This window comes from Falco biarmicus, chromosome 1 (genome assembly GCF_023638135.1).
Source record: "Falco biarmicus isolate bFalBia1 chromosome 1, bFalBia1.pri, whole genome shotgun sequence".
NCBI classification, from domain to species: Eukaryota; Metazoa; Chordata; class Aves; order Falconiformes; family Falconidae; genus Falco; species Falco biarmicus.
Genome location: NC_079288.1, coordinates 53,692,163 through 53,710,231, shown reverse-complemented (window position 1 = coordinate 53,710,231; position 18,069 = coordinate 53,692,163). Strand labels below are relative to the sequence as shown.

General features: G+C 55.0%; 1 protein-coding gene across 1 annotated transcript; it reads right to left on the bottom strand.

Moving 5' to 3' along the window:
* Positions 1–15,335: 15,335 nt before the first annotated feature.
* On the bottom strand, positions 15,336–18,069 carry ATOH1 (atonal bHLH transcription factor 1). Its single transcript, XM_056326629.1, has 2 exons — positions 17,501–18,069; positions 15,336–17,061 (listed from the first exon to the last, which is right to left on the bottom strand). The coding sequence occupies exons 1-2, from the start codon at positions 18,067–18,069 to the stop codon at positions 16,200–16,202; spliced, it is 1,431 nt and encodes a 476-aa protein (XP_056182604.1). The 3' UTR covers positions 15,336–16,199.

Below are 18,069 nucleotides of genomic sequence, written 5' to 3'. Positions count from 1 at the left end.
TAGCTACATCTCAGGAAGTGTGACTTGAACCTGACAGGGTTTCTGCAGAACAGTTTGCAAAATCCTACAGAGCAACAATTTCCGCCCCCCACCACCACCACACACACACAGTTGCTTAGTTAGAAAATCCTTACAAGTTTAATTGTTTAAAGTCAGAAATTCAACAGAGGGGCACTTGAGAAGGGTACCAGGGCAAGAGAGATGAAGAGCAGCCAGTGGAACACAAACACCCGGCACTACACACTGGATACCACCAGCCAAAATACCATTGCTGATGTCCCGGTAAGATGCAACATCTATCTCTGATGGCTTCTGCATTTGGAGACTAACACATAGTGGTAGGATGTCCAGCTGTGAGTCAGGAGGTGTTGGAATGTTCCTGACTGTATCACAGAGCTTAGGCAAGCAGCTCTGAATCAAGTCTTCCACATCTGAAACAGAGATGCTAATTCCAAATATAATTCAGCAGGATACTTAGGCTTGCTTCATCCAAGTGTGTAATAGTACTTGTAGGTTTTGGATGGCAAATGCTGTGAAATAGAAGAAAAGTTTGAAGACAACAATGTGGGGCTCTGTTGAAAGGAAAAGAGCATGAAGAAGGTAGAAATCTTCCTGCAGTCACAGGTGAAGGAAATGGGTCAATAAAAGATGGCATAGCTATATGGCAGATAAAGAGAGCCTGAACATTTTTTTAAGGAGGGTAGCAGGTGAAGCACCACATGAAAAGTTAAGGTGAGACACAAGGGCATAAACAGATAGTTGGGATGAGGTAACTATGAAACTACTGCATGAAACAAAGGGGTGAGAAAGGAAGCTCTCAGAGGGATTTCAGAATAAGCAACATTATGTATAGTCCAAATGCCAGATTCTAAGGAAAAAATGGAGAAGAGGAAGAGAGAGGTACACTGGGGAAAGTGAAAGGAGTAACGGTATTACCATGCCAGTATAATACATTGAAAAGTCATATCTTCTTTAACCTAGCAACCAAACATTTTTGTAGGTAAAACTTGTACTAGGAGAATGCATCATTGCTTAATTCCCCTATTAAATCCAACAGCTAAATCATTATGTTCTTTACATTAAAAAATTAAATGCTGAAAAAACAACTTCTGAGAAATTTAGTACCGTAATCCTCCAGAGACTTTTGTAAAAGGATCTTTAGACTCAGTTAAACAGTTTACACTAATAAGACCAGAAACATACAAAGACATTTTGAGAAATTATATCCACCTGTGTGTTGCATTCAGGGTTTGGGTGGTTGTTTTGGGGTTTTTCTTTATATTCACACTATTGCCAAAGTATCTGAGAAAGAAAAGTAACCTATTAAGCAATTAATTTTTTCTTTTCTTTCGGTGACGCAAATTTTACACAAAGCTTCAAAAGGAAATTCCTTCTGTGTGTTTTATTTCAGCCATAAAATACATGTTATAGCACCATTGAAATGCTACAACACACGTCTATGCTGTGCTCGTATGGCTTTATGCCACCTGGCCAAGAGACGTTGATGAGGCAGTCAAGCACACACCCTGTCGTGTGCACTCAGGTTTTATTGCCCATTCAGAAAGTGTTATTTTCATCATTTTCAAAAGAAACAGAACTAACACCAAGAAAAGCTCAACCTGGAAAAAAAACGTAGTCAGCTAAACTTAGACCCAAAACGCAAAGAAATCTGGATACAGCTCTCTATGCTGGAAAAATAGTTAGCTGATTCATTGACTTTTCCATTGTCACATCGTACTTCGCCGTTACAAGCAGGACTAGACCTTTCAGAGCTATCACTGTCAAGAGAAGCTGCTCTTCATTTACCCAGTTTATCATCTTTTCTAAGAACTACTTACCACCTCTTTTCAGACTGAAAGCCAGCACGCACACCTATGTGCGGCTACGTGAATTCTCAAGACCGGCCCAGCAGCGGGCTGGGCTCAGTAGGGCACGCCGGGCTCTGCCTACCCTCCCAAATCCCCATCTGCTAACTGAATAGGTATTCATTCAGGTAGGGGGCTTTTGAAACACCCCTTATGGCTGCGTAGCAAAGGGCAGACACCCACTATAAACACCATTGTTTTGGATCCCTCTAGTAGAAGATTCACACGGAGTTGTAGGAGCAGCCCCTCTCAATGGGCAGTTCCCGTGCCAGAAGAAATTGCTGTGCTGGCAAATAAACAGTTGTGTCTGCTACAGAAGCGGGAAGGAAGTAGATTTCTCAGCAAAGGAGATCAACTTGCTTATTTTGCTTTCTGCTGTTTTTTTAAGCAGAAATCTATCCCATACGACCCAGCCAACTGAAATACCCCTGGAAGTAAGTGCCTTGATACTTAAACAAAAGTATGAATCTGCTAAGAGATCTATTTCTTTTGTAAGGGGGTAAAAAAAAAAAAAAAGTGTTTCATGACTTAGAAGATGATATAATTTTCAGAAACCTAAATGCCAAGCTTAACTTTCACAAGACTACTTCAAAACACACCACAAGTTGGCCTTTGTGCAGCATGACCTTCAAGTCAGCGGTCTCATCAGTTCACTTGCTTTAATTTCTGTCAGATACATTCGTGCATTAAGTGCACAATCAATTATGAGACACTCAAAGCCACAGCTTACCACCCTTATCTGAGTGCTCACACTAGAATCCTAAATGAGGCACCCGTGTGGCTCCAGCTAACACACGCGTTTGTTTGTGTGAGCAGGATTTTGCAAGCCCTAAAGCTGCCCATATGAGAACACCAGAGCTAGAAATACACAGTGAAACTTCATTATAACATCAACAACAGCAGCTTTCCCTTCGTGCATGGGGATCTTTGTTTTAATTATGTTGGAAACCTTGTTTTATCTCGGTTTATGGGCACATCCTGTGCACTCTTGCACAGTTGAGTAATCTCATTCAATTCCAAAGGCTTATTTATGAGCATAAAGATGACTTACAGTAATAAAGAGCTACGCCCTTGTCGTTTCAGCGCTCACCTGCTTACCGAGAATGTTATCATAATGCAAACAAGGAGGGGGGAGCGGGGAGGGGAAAAAAAAAATAAATAATAAAAATCAGATTCCATTTTCAGCCATGCCTGAGCAAAGCACAGCTACGCAGAGAAAGATAAACAAGAATCCTCCCACAGCTTCCAATTCCTGCACTGCTTCAAGGTGGAAGAAGGAAATTAGAACTATGGTTCTTAGAAGGATGAAAAGTTCTTGTTTCACTGTGGATCCAAGACACACACTTCTGCCATTGGTGGGGTTTTTTTCTAGGAATTAAACACCTACTTTCAAATGCCACACTTCTGGGGTTTGGGGATTTTTTTCATGCTACAAAAATTTCCTTCTCTAAGCTCTTATGTAAAACAATTTCATCAACATGCTGCTTTGTAGTACAATTGCAAATTCAAACAGATTATAGTTCTGCAGGAACTGCGTTTTTTTAATCCTTGCTTTTCTTCTATTTTATCTTTTATCTCTATGATGGTGGGTTTATTTCAACCAGTGATAAGCCTCCACGTCTCCATCTTACTTTTTTTCTTTATGGAAAACACCCCTCGCCTACAAAGTTTTTCATCCCATTTGCTTCTTGTCTGTCTCCGATGGAGGCCCTGCTGCAGCAGAGGACAGGTTAACACCCTGAGGGCAGAGCCAGCGGAGAAGGAAACTGCTCTTTCCCTGCTGGCCACAAACTGTTGGGATTCTCCCTATGCAGAGGCAATTCAGGGAGAGGGCTCTGCCAATATAAATCTACTTGCACTGTGTAAACAGAGAGAAGGACCAGAGACTACAAGCTCTGGACAGAGATTGCTTCCTGGTGATAAACCAAGCAAATAAAGTTTTAAAAAGACCAAGACATCAAATATTGAGAGCTTCAAAGAAGGATGAGGTTATGCAAAAATTGTGGGTGATATTTTGGGCAAAAATGTTACTTCGTGCCAGTCAATTGCATCCTTTATTTAGGCTTCAGAGACTGATGAGAAGGAAACCCAGTTAAAGGAGGGAGCGAAGGCCTTGCCTGCAGCTCTGCGGCCAGTGCAGCATGCTACACCGACACGACGGAGGCGCTGAAAGTCTGTCCCTGATTTGTGACACCTGCTAACATCTCCTAAGTGATGTCAGCTTACAGCAGAGAGCTGCTATTTCATACCAGCTAGTAGAGCGAGGCACTGAGAAGAGCAAGGAGAGAATTCCAGTGATTTCAAACACCCATGCTTCTTTTTCTTGCAGAGGAGGGGTGGGGGTGCTGCCTTGTGTCTTGACCCTTTGGATCCATCAGCTCCATACTCTGAAAAGACGATCCACGCCACACACATAATTAATTACTCCAGTTCCCAGTCCTGTCCAACCCTGGTATCACTCTGTCATGTATAAGTCAAAAATCACTCAACAGCCGAAACGATCATTTTGACAGGGTACTTTATTTTTTTGATGAACAATATTGTTAAATTAAATTGCCAAACCGTGGATCTCTTTATGGACAGCATTCCTGAAGATTCAAGTCTTAAGACTGATTCTTAGCACTGTTGTTGTAAGAACTTTTATCTATATTGTTCAGGGTGAATTATTTTTTATTATTCAATATTTTGTTTCGTATTAAAGTTCATAAACTGAAGTACAGATCGGATCAACATTGCCTTTTTTCAGTTGCATCAATGAAAATCACCTGGCATGGTTTGTACAAAAGACAGTCTGTAGACCCCAGATGAAGTTACAAGTCTGTCCTCTGTGTCACGAGCCAGGCTCCTGTGCCTCGGGTGTCACTCGGGTCCCTTTGCTGTGGGTGCTGTGCAGGTTAAAGACTGACACTGCATCGAACGGGACAGGGTGGAGGGGATTTCACTCTGCTGGGGGTCGGTTTGAGTGGGTTTGGTTTGTTTGGGGGTTTTTTGTTTGTTTGTTTGTTTTGGTGGCAGTCGGTATTAGCAGGAACGGACTAAACTGAGCGAACACCCCCAGAGTCAGCCAGCGGGGGGAAATAAACTTATTAAAACCAAAAGTTTAAGAGACAGCACAAAGCCCAGGAGCGCCGGCGGAGCCCGCAGCGCGGCGGCAGGACCGGGAGCGGCCCGGGGCTACCATGGACAGAGCCCGGGGCCGTCCCCGTCCCCGTCCCCACAGGGGATCACCCCTCTGTGCGAGGCGGCGCCGCCCGCAGCGCGGGCGCTGGGCAGCCGGGTTAGCGGCGGCGCGGCGGGCGCGCAGCGGGGCGGCCGGGCGGGTTTATCAGCGCCGCTTCACGCCGTTTTATGGCGATTTCTGGCTTCGCTCTGTTGATTCAGGGCATCATCCTTCGGAACACCTGCCTCAGAGCGGTTACCGCGTCTATATTAGGAGAGCTCAAAAGCCATGAAGTTCAGTCGCAATAAAACGTTAAAAAAAAAAAGTTTATTGCAGGGTGTGTAAACCTAAAATTTTAAATTAATCAAGAGAACAGCTTACAGGCAACTTCAAAGGTTATTTTGTTAAACGTAACCGTGGCCTGCCATTTACGATACAAAAGCTTCGTTAAATACATTTTGGTTTAGGCAAACTATTCTTCCCGCAGGTTGGTCCTGTAGAAGGGGAAATCATGACCCTCATGGATTTTCACCCTGGGTTTGCAGCACACTCAGCTCGGGAATTTCCTATTACCCATTTCGTGGCCTGCTGTTTCTGAAGGATGGTTGCCATTAATGCCTATTTTTCCTAGATAACATGATGCTAAAGGGAAATCTGAAACGGCAACAGGAAAGCTGGAATGGATCTGCTGACACTGCACTTCACATGATTTTTCAAAAAGCTCCAAAAGTACAGCCAATATCTTCAAACGGCTCAGTAGGGGCCAGATGCTAGCACTGTTATTCAAATCAATTAAGTGTCATCAAAATCTGAAACTGGACTCCGAGGTAGAAATGAAAATGTGTAAAGCTGATTAAACTATCTGATAGTTATATAAAATAAAATGTTTCTTGTCCCAACCAAGGATTTTTCTGAGATTGTCAGTTTTCAAAAGGTAAACCCTCAAGCAACCTCACCCAAAAGTCAGTGATCTTAAAAACAAATTAACCAAAATGCAAAAGTCCATTTAATTATCAGAACCAGATGGATGGTTGGGGGTTTTTTCCCCAGTCTTACCATTAAGATTTTCAGGAAATGCAGACTGAGGTTGATGTGTAAGTGGGCCACAAATCTTGGTGGGGAATGGCATTGCTCAGAATTGCCTCTGTAGTTTTTCCTGTCTGTCAAACAGACACTTTGACTTGATGTTTTGCATTCCCATTTCTCAAATTTTAGTTCTTGAAAATCAAGAGGATCCACCAAAATCGATGCTTTTGTAAAAAAGATGTTCTCGACTTTGATAATCTGTTGGGGTTTTATTTGAATACACAAAGGTGTGCCGAAGAAAAACAAGCTATTTTTCCCCCAATATTTCCTGCAGACTTTGAAAAGTCTTATTCAGTTTTGCCTGCTGACCCTCTGCCTAGACCCTGATCCTGCACCACCATTTATTTCAGGAACCCCCATATCAGGTCCCTACATCTCCACCAACATCATCAAGGTGTGCAAGTATAATAATTACAACTGCAAAACGCACCTACAGATACCGATTCAGTATTTAAGTAAGAAGCTGAGTATCCCTCCGCTCCCTGCTATGCGCCCAACTGCCACAGAAACAACTGAAAACCTCTGAAAACTCAGCAGCTTTTGAAAAATAAAAGCCCAGTTTTAAACTCTCATCTTTAATTTCACTTATTTCTATTTTCAGGAATAGCTTTTCTTGCTCCTTCCTTTAAGGGCACGTGAAATTATGACCACAGAGTCTCTCTGATAAGCTTCGACCCACTGCTTTCGGTTGGGCCAGGATGACGCTCTTCTACTTACTTTTCTCAATGACTTGGAAAAACAAAAGGAAACCAAAGACAGAAATATTTTTTCTAGATGTCACTTCCCCAGGGGATGGCAATACTGGTGGGAAAGCTATGAATCACTTTTTAAACTCCTGTTTGACCAGGGATACATAGAGGTTAGTGCCCCCTGCACCTACCTCCATAGTTACATAGCCACACACATGCACAGCCACAGACCCTTCAGCACTGGAAAGTATCTGGGAGGTTGTGATCTGGGGCTGCCACCACAGGCTCCAGCTATGGAAGTGCTGCAGGTACAGGCCTAGGGATACCTGCCATGAAGGTGTCACCCAAGCATCACCACAGGCCTAGGCAGGCACACGGCGATACTAGGAACTTCCTAGGATGCTGTGAGTCCCTCACAGCTACTTAAGTTACAGTGTACTAAGCTCCAGCTGCTTGAGCAGCCCAAACCTGCAGGCCAAGGTTGTGAAATCACTACTAAAGAACACAGCACAGAGTCTCTGCACCCCTGAGGAAGCCCAGTTGAGAAATTGGTTCCTTTCAGTGATACCTAGTAGCCTTTGCATGATTAGCTCATGAAACCAACTAAAATTGTCTTTCCTCAAAACATGCACAACTGCTGCAGCCTCAGCTTTGAATCCTGCACGCTACAGTTTCCAAGGTGGGGGGGCTGGTAGGGATGGAGTCAGCAGTCACAGGCAACAGCAGCACCCACATGAAGCAATCCCATTACTTGCTAACCCCAAAGTTACAGCCAGCAATGTTTCTAAGCTTTTGCTGTCCTTCTCAACAAGCAAACCCTGGGTATCCAACGGCAATTGAGAGACCTTCTGCCCTGGTTTCTACCCTCACAGCACCAAACCAGTTTTTCAAGCTTTTTTAAACAAAAACCTTTCAGAATGTTCTGAAATACAAAGAAGTCACCAAACCTCGTGTTTGTATGGGTAAGGAAGAGAGTTATTTGGATGCATTGCTAGCCAAGTAATAAAAGCATAACTGATTTCATCCAGAAGCCTTTCCATAACCAGAGAAGAACCACATAAAAGTTTGCTTTTTTGCAAGACATTATGGTAAGCAGTGTAACATAACAATGCAAGTTTAGCTGTATTTATCACAGTTTCACAACAGACATTGCAGCACTGGTAATTTCAGAAGAATAACAGGGTTTTTTCCTACCTGAGAGGTGACTGAGGCTGGTGGGTACTGCATGTCCTGCATATCAGGCTGTGCCTTGCCTTCTCACATACCTTGAAAAACTACTTCAGACCCATAACCTCACCCATACTAGAGAGGAAACTCCAACAGGAGCAATTTGTGCTGCCTGGTTTTGGCTGCCTCACCTCCAGGTGCTCCTTATCAAACTTAATGGCAGAACAACCTATGGGTCAGGAGAATGATTTTACTTACAGAAGCTTGCATCTAGTTGCTATCCTTCCCAAGGTGTTGTTCAGCTTTACTCTGCAATAGAAAACTCTACCTCTCCCTCCCCCTCAACCCACCCTAAATAACAAGCTACAGCTGGCAGAAGGCATTTGCTTTGTATCCCCCTTCCCTAGGTGTTGGGAAGGGATGACCCTACCAAAAGGCATGGTGAACCATCCAGCCCCAGGCTGGATAGCTTTTGCTTTGAACAAAGTCTTACAACTGGAAATGTTCATGAAGTGACTGGAAGGAAGTGTGTGGGAAGGTGGTGGTGCACAGCTGCACTTGTGTCCTGCCTTTGATTCTGGGGCCCTGTTGTCCACAGAAAGTCACTTAATGTTTCTGGGCCTCAGGTCCTTCTTCACAGGCAGGATAACACCTCCCCAGGACACTGAGGAGCGACATGGGAACTGAGAACTAGATAAGCTTTAGTCAAGCTCTCAACTGTACAATTTCTGTAGGGTTGAGTACATAGTTATGACACTCATCCCACAGATCATCACAGCTTGCTGAGAGTCAGCATTTTGGGGGGCCTTCATATAACACTGGCCCTTAGTTCAGCATTAGTACAGATTATCACATGATAAAAATAAAATAACAATAGTAATAAAATAACATGTGGGTAAATACAGAACAAATACTGAAGTGATGCTTCTTCCCACAGCAACTGAAATCCAAAGAAAACCAGCTGTATGGAAATACTTAGCCCAATTTTTATTGGTTTTTTTTTTTTTTTTTAATTGAGGTCAAAAGAGCACTGCTCTGACAGGGATCCCCACTTCCCCTGGCTCCCAGCTTTGCTCTGACCCTGTGGACAGCCTAATGCTGCTCCAGTGGAAACCAGCAGCAAACCTTCTCCCAGCCTCACTGCTGGCAGTATCTCTCCTTGCAAAAAGCTTAGGCAAAAGAACTAGCCTTCCTATGTTAAAAAAAAAAAGCAAACAAAAAACAAAAAAAACCCCCACACAAAACAAAACAAAAACACAAAAAAGGCAAAAAAAAAAAAAGCACCACGACCACCACCCCTTTTTAAAAGGGGACTTTAGAGAAAAGATGTTGCAGCAGACATTACCGTGCACGGCTCTCCCAGGTGATGGGCTAGGCTAGGCTGGTGGATTTCATAAATAAACAAACAAAACAAGTCGGCCTCCTCCCACCGCTCCCGGGGAGAAGCGGGGGAGGCCTCGGGCGGGGGGGGAACGGTGCCCGGTGCCCGCCGGCTGCCGGGGGAACGGCGGGAGCCCGGGGTGTAGCTGCTGGTCGCGGATGCCGCCCCGGAGCTGGGATCCCTCCTCGGCCAGGATGGAAATATTGACTGTCGATAAATATTGACTGTAGATAAGCGAGTTGCGGGTGGGGACTGAGGACACGGCGGCGACTGCGGGCGGGCATTAGCGGCGCTCGCCCCTGCCCGTGTCCCCGAGCGTTGCTTTTGGGGTTTTACTGGAAGCAGGTGATGTCGCTAAACGGTGTCGAGCTTAGTTCAAAGTGTGCCCTGAACCAGAAAACTTTACACCTGGGAGGGGGCAGCGGAGTAGCCGGGTGCTTCGTCAGTGCATCCCGCCTCCCGGCTCGGCAGAGCCCTGGCGGGAGGGAGCAGAACACAGAAATCGAAGTTCAGAAATTTGCAGAGTCAAACCCTTCCCCCTTGCCCGGGGCCGGAGCTCCGACAGCTCCGCTGGGTCGTCGTCGGGACGCACCCTCGGGGGCTGCCCGGGGACCGGGCGCAGGCTGGCGCCCCCCGTGCGGGGCAGAGGGACGGACCACCCGCGGCGTGTCCCGCCCCGGGGAGCTGCCGGAACGGCGTGCCGGGGTCCCGCAGCGTTGGGGGGCGACGATCCCCCCGCCCCTGCCCGCCTCCTGTTAGCAGGAGGATTTTGCAGCGCGGTTTGGCACCGCGGACCGTACGCGATGCGCTGCTCACTTCCCACCCTACGCACCTCTTATTTCTGCTTCTGGATAAAACTGTGTTGCTGAGTATTGGACGGGAACAAAAAACCGCCAAACCAAAGCTCCTGAAACATAAAAATATTATTGGGTGGTTGGAGGCAAAATGATAGGCACTGACCCGGTGGGATTGAGGGATTTGCTTGTCAAAAATAGATCTTTTGCACACCGATCTGACAAGTGAAGAGGGGTTTGCCGCGCCGGTGGGCTGGGTGTCTTATTTCAGCGGGTCACGTACCATTAAAGAGGCACTTCTACAAGTTTGCGGTGAGGCGACGAGGCATTTAAAAGCTGCTCGCTGGGGAGGAAAACCCGCTTCGGCAGCGCTCGGGGAAGGGGTTAACCCGCTGGCCGCCCTGCCTATGAAATGATGGTAAATTACCCGGCGCGTTCTCCCGAGGAAGAAATTAGACTTCAAAAGGGCTGGAGCCCTCCTGAATATATATCAAGCAGATGGGCTGATGCGCTGTCTCGCTGATGTGCAGTTGATTAACCGCCCCATAAAAGTGCAGCAGCCCCGCTCGCCCGCGGCGGGTGCGCGTCGCCGCCCGCCGCTCTCCCGGGCATCCCGGCGGCGGCAGGGCGCTTCTTCGGGGCTGCCACCTCCCTATAGAGCAAGGGGAGGGAGGAAGGGGTGTCCGCCGCCGGGGACCAGGAAAGCAAGGGAAGAAGGGAGCAGAGAGGAAATAACGAAGGGAGGGGTGGGGGAAGGAGGGGGGAAAAGAGAGAATGGGGAAACAAATGGGGGTGAAATCCCAAAAGAAAGCTCGTCACGAGCAGAGGGGATTCGCTCTCCCACCGCCAAATCTGGCTTTCCCCGGCAGCGCTACAGAGCCCATCTCCGCCTCGACACAAGCTCGCACCGCAAGTCCCAGCTGCCCGCCGTGCTGAAGCGGGTGCGGCGGGTCGGCACCCCCCGCACACCGAGCATCCTCGGGGGCGAAAAGCTGCGGGGAGCGGCGGAGGAGACGAGCGCTCCCCGCGCCCGGCTGCGGGACGGGGCAGGGGCGGCCGCTCCGCTCGGCGCTCGGCGGGGAAGCGCCCGGTGGCGGCACCGAGCTGCGGTGCGGGGGTGTCGCACCCATCCTTGTGGCACCTCGGTAAAAACGCCCTCTCCCTCCTGCCGGTCCTGAGCGGGGAGGGAGAAAAGCACACGCCAGAAACCCACCCATTGTAGCGCTTAAATGCCTCGCCGCTCCAACCGCCTGTGACACGCCTTGGCTGGGCTCCCAAAGGCATCCTGTGCCATTTGATAGCACTTCAGAAGAGGCCTCTCTGTGTTCCCCGCGCCGGGGCAGCCTGGAAATGGCCCGGGCCGAGGGAGGCAGGGCAGCGGCAGCGGCAGCGCCGTCAGCGGGGCCGCGCTCCCGCAGCTCCCCGGGGCTCGCAAGGGCTCTGGGAAAGGGGACGTGGGGAGAGACGGCCTGAAGTTAAGCGGGGGGTGGCGGCAGGGCAGCAGATGGCTTCCTGGGGTCAGACCCCAGCCCCGGGAGGGTGTCGGCTGTGCGCCCCGATCCCGGGCACAGCCCCTTGCAGCGTTGCAAGGACTTGGCCAGCGCCGGACGACCTGCCCCCTGCCCCCGGGGTGCGCCGGCGGCCCCTCGCCCCAGCCCGGACGCTGCGGGGCTGGGCTGCCCAAGGAGGGGATGCTCGCCACGCCGGGCCGGCAGGGTCTCCGCCTCACCCACGCACAAGCCGCCCCCTCGCCCCTTTCCCTGCATTTTTCTCTCCCCGCTCTCCCGGACAGGCACGTCCCGGGCAGAAGCGACGGCGGGTGGCCGGACCCACGAACGACTCCTGCCGGGTGCGGGGGTCGGTGCCCGTGGGTGACAGTGGCAGAGGTGGGGCCACGTGTGTCGGGGGCGCACAGAGGAGCCCAAGCCGGGAGGTGCCCCACGCGGGGCCGGGACTGTGGGGCGGAGAGGGGCCGGGGTGCTTCCCCCTGCTCCTGCACGGCAAGAAGCGGGGGTGACTGCGTGTCCCCATTCCTGCTGCGGCGGCTCGGACCCCCGTGAGCGTGTGCACGCTCGTGCATGCTCCCACGCGTGTGCACGCCGTGCTCCCGTGTATGCCGGCCTCCGCGTGGGCTCGCCGGTCCCTCTGCGGGCGCCTGCCTCCCCGCGCCATCGGAGCAGACACGCTGGGCCGTTCCTGCGTATCCTTTTCTCCTCCTTTGTCTCCCTTTCTTTGGCTTTGACTCTTTCAGGTGCCCCGGCGGTGCCCTCGCGTGCTGCTGGTTGCTGGGAGGTGGCGTGGCTGCCACTGCGCTGCTGTTGTGCGAGGAGAGGGAGGGAAGGGGGCTTGAATGCTGGCTGTTGTGCTCGGCTGGGGTGGGGGGCCGCCGAGGAGGAGGAGGCCGGTGATGATGATGATGGAGGGGAGGGGGTGACGATGGAGATCACCGCGGGCGCGCAGCTCCCTGGGGAGCCGCCTGAAAGGCCGCTGCGCTCACCAGCTGACAACGCGTGCTCCGCTCCAGACACGGCACACCGCGGCCGGGAGCCAGGCCAGACCCCCCCACCCCTCTTCGCCCCCCAGCCCCCCTGTCCCCCCCATTGTCCGCCCCATCGCATTGTCCGTCCCGCTCTAATTAAGAAACACTGGCCCCACGGCCAGCTCCCCCCCTCTTTCCCCCTCCCCGTGGTCCCTGCGCTTTTCTGGTCTCCCCTCGCCGGGTTTAACCCTTTCTCCCCCGTCCCTCCCTCTCCCGCCGCGGGGCCAGAGGTTGAGCCCACAGCAGCCCGAGAGCTGCAAGGCAGCATTGCGCTCCGGCCGTCGCGCTGCAAACTGGACCCTCCACCCCCACGCCGCGCTTCGCCCCCCTCCGGCCCCCCAGATCCCCGAGCTGCACCCCGCCGCCGGGACGGGCGGGCAGAGCCCGGCACTGGAGCCCGCGGCCGCCGTTTATCCGGCGACCGGGGCTCAAAACGCAACGGAGCCGCCGTGCGCCTCGCACAAAGGCGACCACCTCCCCCAGCCCCCCGCCCCCCCCCCCCCCCGGCAGTCGTTTTGCACACCCCGGAGGATATTTAGCGTTCAGCCAAAATTTAACGCTCGGGTAGTGCGCTTCTGACTCGCCCTTTTCAAATAAAAGCCCGTTTAAGATGATAAAACCCCACGAAGCAAACGAGGCGAAACTGCTTCCAGGGGCTGGTGCGCGTCCCCGCTCTTGTTAAAAAACTTTGCGCTAGTCTGTACAAAACAAACACTGTCGCAAGCTCAATAAAGCGATTTATCCATCTTCATTACTTAAAGAAATGTTGTCTCTTTGTTTGTTTGGGAGATATTAAGCATGCTTAGCTTGCAACACATAGTTGATTCCTTTGCTAGTATCTTGGATACTTGGATCTGACTTTGGAAGGTAGGAGCTAATTGCTAATAATGGAGAGAAAGGAACCAGCCAGCATAGCGGGAGTGGCCTGGCATATGGGGAATGAGCAGTCTGAAATACTCAATATTCAAGTTTCCAAAATATTAATGAGATTATAGCAACCTGCAGCTATACGTTACAGCTTGTTAACGGAGTGTAAGAGAGGGGGGCTGCCAAGCGGTTGTTATGCAAACTCTATAGCTGAACCTTAAAATGGAAATGCGTCTGGGTATCTCTTTCAAAGACGTGTTTGAAAACAAAAACAAACAAAAAAAAAAAAACCACAAAAAAAAAAAGAAGGAAGAAAGAAAGAAAAAAAGAAAAAGACGCTCAGACAGCGGGCTCCGCGCAGTAGCTGCGAGCACCAACTGCGCCGTGCACTCATCTGCCGGGGGAAGGGTCCGCGGGAGCGGCAGCGTTGCGGGCTGCGCTTTTCAACCCCGTTGCATGACCGCGGCCGCCGGCGGGGCCGAGGGAGGGTCCCGCACCCCTCCAACGGGCGGCCGACCCGCCGGCACCCCCGGGTCCCCGCCGCGGGGTGCTGTCCCCGGCCACGGCGGCAGCCGCGTCTCCCGCGCCGGGCGCGTACCCCGAACGCAACAAATAACCAAAGCGACACCCCCAGTTCCCCCACCCAGCTCCCCCCGCAAACCGGCGGTGTTTTGCTCCGCGCATCACTGCCGTCGCTCCCTGGGAAGCGAGGCGGGCTCCCAAAGCCCAGAAACAAATACCGTAAAGCGCAGGTGAGCCACCCCGCCATTCCCGGCGGTTTTTAGGAAGGCAAGTGCCCCCAGCCATGAACTTTTCACCCTGCGGGACCGTAGCCCGCCTGGGCAGGTGACCGCGGGGCTGCGGCGGGCAGGGCAGGGCGGCAGCCCGGGGTTATCGGCGGGGCAGGTGCCCTGTTGCTGCAGGCGAAAGCGACACTCGTACAGGCTCCGTTCCCGCGAGGGCCGCTCGGTCCCGGCTGCGCCTGGTTAACTGATCGCCCCTTAGACACACACCCCTCCCCAGGTGTCACCTGCTGAACCCAGCGGGACCCCGGCACCAGCATGGCTCCGGTTTAGCCCCGGGTCTGGTGTCACGGGCAGGCCGGGCATCAGCGCTCCCCCACCCCCGGGTTTAACCTGAGCCCAGGGGCCCCATCCTGCATCCTGCTCCCCCGGCCACCTGCCGCGCCGCTTGCGTGTCCCCAGAACCCCGTCGGCTTCCCCCGCCCGCTCCCGGCCCCCGCCGCACGCCTTACGGCTCCCCCTGAGGCTGTGGGGGGGGGACCCGCTCGTGCCCCCGACCCGGGGCGAGGGGAGGGGGGAGAGAAGGGAGCGGGAAGGGAGCCATGTGACCGGAGCGGTGGTGCGGGGACAGGCGGGCGCGAGCCGCGCGAAGCCCCGCACCACGCACTTGTCGCAATTCCCCCGGCTCAGCCGGGAACGGCGGGACGGCGGCGGGGCCCGATCCCGGCCATTCGCAGCCCCGCGCCCTCCGGGGCACTCACGGCTCGGCCTCCCCGAGCTGTCCCGCTCATCCTCCGCCGCCGGTGCTGACACCATCCCGGCTCGGGGCGTACGAGAAGAACTAAACCCCGACCGCGATTTCAGGCTGTGTTTGATTTTTGTTTTGTTTTGGGACTTTTCCCCCACGTTTATTTGATCTCAAAAAAAATTTGTTAAAATTAAAATACATAAAACAATGGCAGCTGGCTTTGCTAGAATTAAAATAAACGATTCTTGTCGTAGAAAAGCTTTTTTTTTAAAAAAAAAAAAAAGAGAAGCAGAAATAGTAGCAAACACTCCATAATAAATACGCTTCCTATTACCACAAAAGCAAAATAAAACGGACATAAAAGTTTGACACGACAAAACTGTTTTCGTTTTTACGGGAGCATTAGGATTAAGTGGCTTAATTAAGTATTGGTCTCCAATTGGCAGTTAGTAGCTTTCCTCTTGAAACCGCATCTCCAGCCGCTGATAAAGTGCTTGCGCCAAGTTTCCCCCCGCAAAAGACGCCGACATGGTGCGCTAAGGAAAATCCACCTTTTCTCCGCTATTCACAGGACAAGTCGGTGCGTTATTTACTTCGTGTGTGTCTGTGTCTGTGTGTGTGTGTTTCCATAGCAATACGGCCCAGGACAGCAGTGTCCTGGAAGACGCGGGTGGCAGCGCGGGTGGACGTCCGGGTGGGGAGGGCGCCGGCGGGACCCCCGCCCGCCCGCCGGGCAGCAGCAGCAGTAACAGCAGCAGCAGCAGCGGGGCCAGACTTTCTCCTGGTGCATCACCTGCTCGCCGGCGGCGCAAGCCAGGCTCCGCGCTGCAAGGTGGCGTGTTGGCAGGAGGGAACGGCAACGACTTCTAGGCAAAATAAACTTTTAAAGTGGTAACTAAAGATGGAGAAGAAAAAACAAAAACAAAACCCCAAGCAACCCTGACAGAGGGGGCGGGTAGAGTCATTCGCTAACAGCCGTTCCCCTGGACAAACGCAGGAGCTGCCGGGGGTGGGAAGAGAGAGGGGGCGGATTGCGGGGCGACCGAGGGGAGCCGATGCCATCCGAGACGGCACCGCGGCCGCCTGCTCACCCCGCGGCGGAGTCCGTGCTCCGAGGGGCGGCCGCGGCCCTGGGGGGTGCTGGGGACGGCGCCCCCGCCCTAGCTGGCCTCGTCCGAGTCGCTGTAGTGGGAACGGGGCGAGAACTCCCCGTCGCTCCTGTGGGACCGAGGCGACGTTTTGCTCCTCTCCTGCGGCGGCTGCCCGGGCTGCGGCATGAGGAGGGCGGGGGAAGGGGCTCTCTGTCCCATCAGGGCGCCCTCCGCGAAGGCTGGGAAGTGCAGCGGGTCTAGTTGCACCGCGTAGCCCCCCGCGGCCGGCGGCGGGGGGAAGCGAGTCCTGCCGTGCCCGGGGGGCGAGGCTCTCGGCGGCCCCGGCGGCGGCGGCGGCGGCGGCCCCGGCGGCGGGCCGGCCCCGGCGGCGCAGGGCGGCTCGAAGGGAGCCCCGCGGTGCTCGGCCTTGCCGGGGGCGTCGGGGGGTGCGTCGGGGCTGTGCAGCAGCTCGGCCAGGGCGCTGATGTAGATCTGCGCCATCTGCAGCGTCTCGTACTTGGAGAGCTTCTTGTCGTTGTTGAAGGAGGGGATGACATTGCGCAGCTGGTCGAAGGCGTGGTTCAGCCCGTGCATCCGCCGCCGCTCCCGCGCGTTGGCCGCCAGCCGCCGCTGCTTCTGCACGCCGCTCACCTGCGCCCGCAGGCCGGGCCCGCCGCCGCCGCCCCGCGGCCGCCCGCCGCCCGCCGCCGCGCCCCGCGCCCCGCCGGGGCCGCTCCCGCCGCCCCGCGCCGCGCCGCCCTCCGCCGCCTCCTCCTCCTCGGCGGGCAGCAGGTAGCGGGGCGAGGCGGCGGGCAGGCGCGCGGCGCAGCACACGCCCAGCCAGCCCGGGGCGAAGCCGCAGCCGCCCGCCTCCGACCCCGGCCCCGCCGCCCCCGGCCCCGGCCCCCGCCGCCCCCGGCTCCCGGCCGCCCTCGGCCCACGCGGCGCGCGGCAGGCTCATGGCTCTAGCGCGGGCGCCGCGCGCCCATGGGGGCAGGGCCGGGCGGGCTCGCGGCGTGCCAGCCCGCCTCGCGCGTGGCGGCCCGACGTCTCCGGTGTCGGCGGGCGCCGCGCCCCCCTTTAAGGAGCGGCACGCGCCGGGGTCCCCCCCCCGCTCCCCCCTCCCTCCCTCGCGCCCCACCCCTCCCGCCGCCCGCCCTCCACTCGCGCCGGTCGCGTGTCGGCGCGGCCAATGGCGCGCGCGCGGGGGCCGGCGCGTGCGGGGAGCCAATGGCGCGCGGGGCGCGGCCCGCCCGGCGCGCGGCGCGGGGGAGCGGAGGTCGAGGATGGGGGGGGGGGGGCGGGGGGGGGGCGAGCCGGGGCCGGCGGCACGCGCGGTCCCGCCCCGCCCCGTCCGGGCAGGCGCGCGCCTGGCGGCCACCCCGCGCGCGGCGGTGCGGGGCGGTGCCGGGGGGGAGCCCTGACAGCGGCGGCAGGCCCCGCCGACAGCGGGCACGGGCGTTCTTCGGCACCGAGCCCGGCCCCGCCTCTGGGGACACTCCGTCGCGCCCGCCGGGGGAACATCCACCTCCTGCCCCGCCGGGCCGCCGGCCGGCCCCGGGGTTCCGTAACCGCCCGCCCCGGCGGGCACGGCGCCCTGCATCCCGCGCCCGGCGGCCGGTGGCTGCCGGTCCGTCCGGCGCTCGCTGGCTGGCATCGGCCGCGGCGACGCTGCCCGAGCCGGCGGTAAGGACCCGGGACGCCGCCGCGGGACTTTGGCCGCGGAGGTGCCGGGCGGGCGCCCTCGGCCGGGCCCGTCAGCGCCCGGGACGCGCGGGCGGCCCGCGGTACCCGCTGAGGGGAAGCGGCGGCGCCTGCGGCCGGGGCAGCACATGGGCATCGCTGCCGGCAGGTCCCGGTCCCCCGCCAGCGCGGCCTTTTGTCCGGCCGACAGCAGCTCCCGCAGGTGGCGGGGAGGGAGGTGACTCCGAGCGCGCAT

Coding starts and splice junctions, on each gene's coding strand:
- ATOH1 (XM_056326629.1), bottom strand. CDS start 18,069: ATGCGCGCTCGGAGTCACCTCCCTCCCCGCCACCTGCGGGAGCTGCTG. Junction 17,062..17,500: donor GCGCGCGGGGTGGCCGCCAG/GCGCGCGCCTGC, acceptor GCGTGGGCCGAG/GGCGGCCGGGAGCCGGGGGC.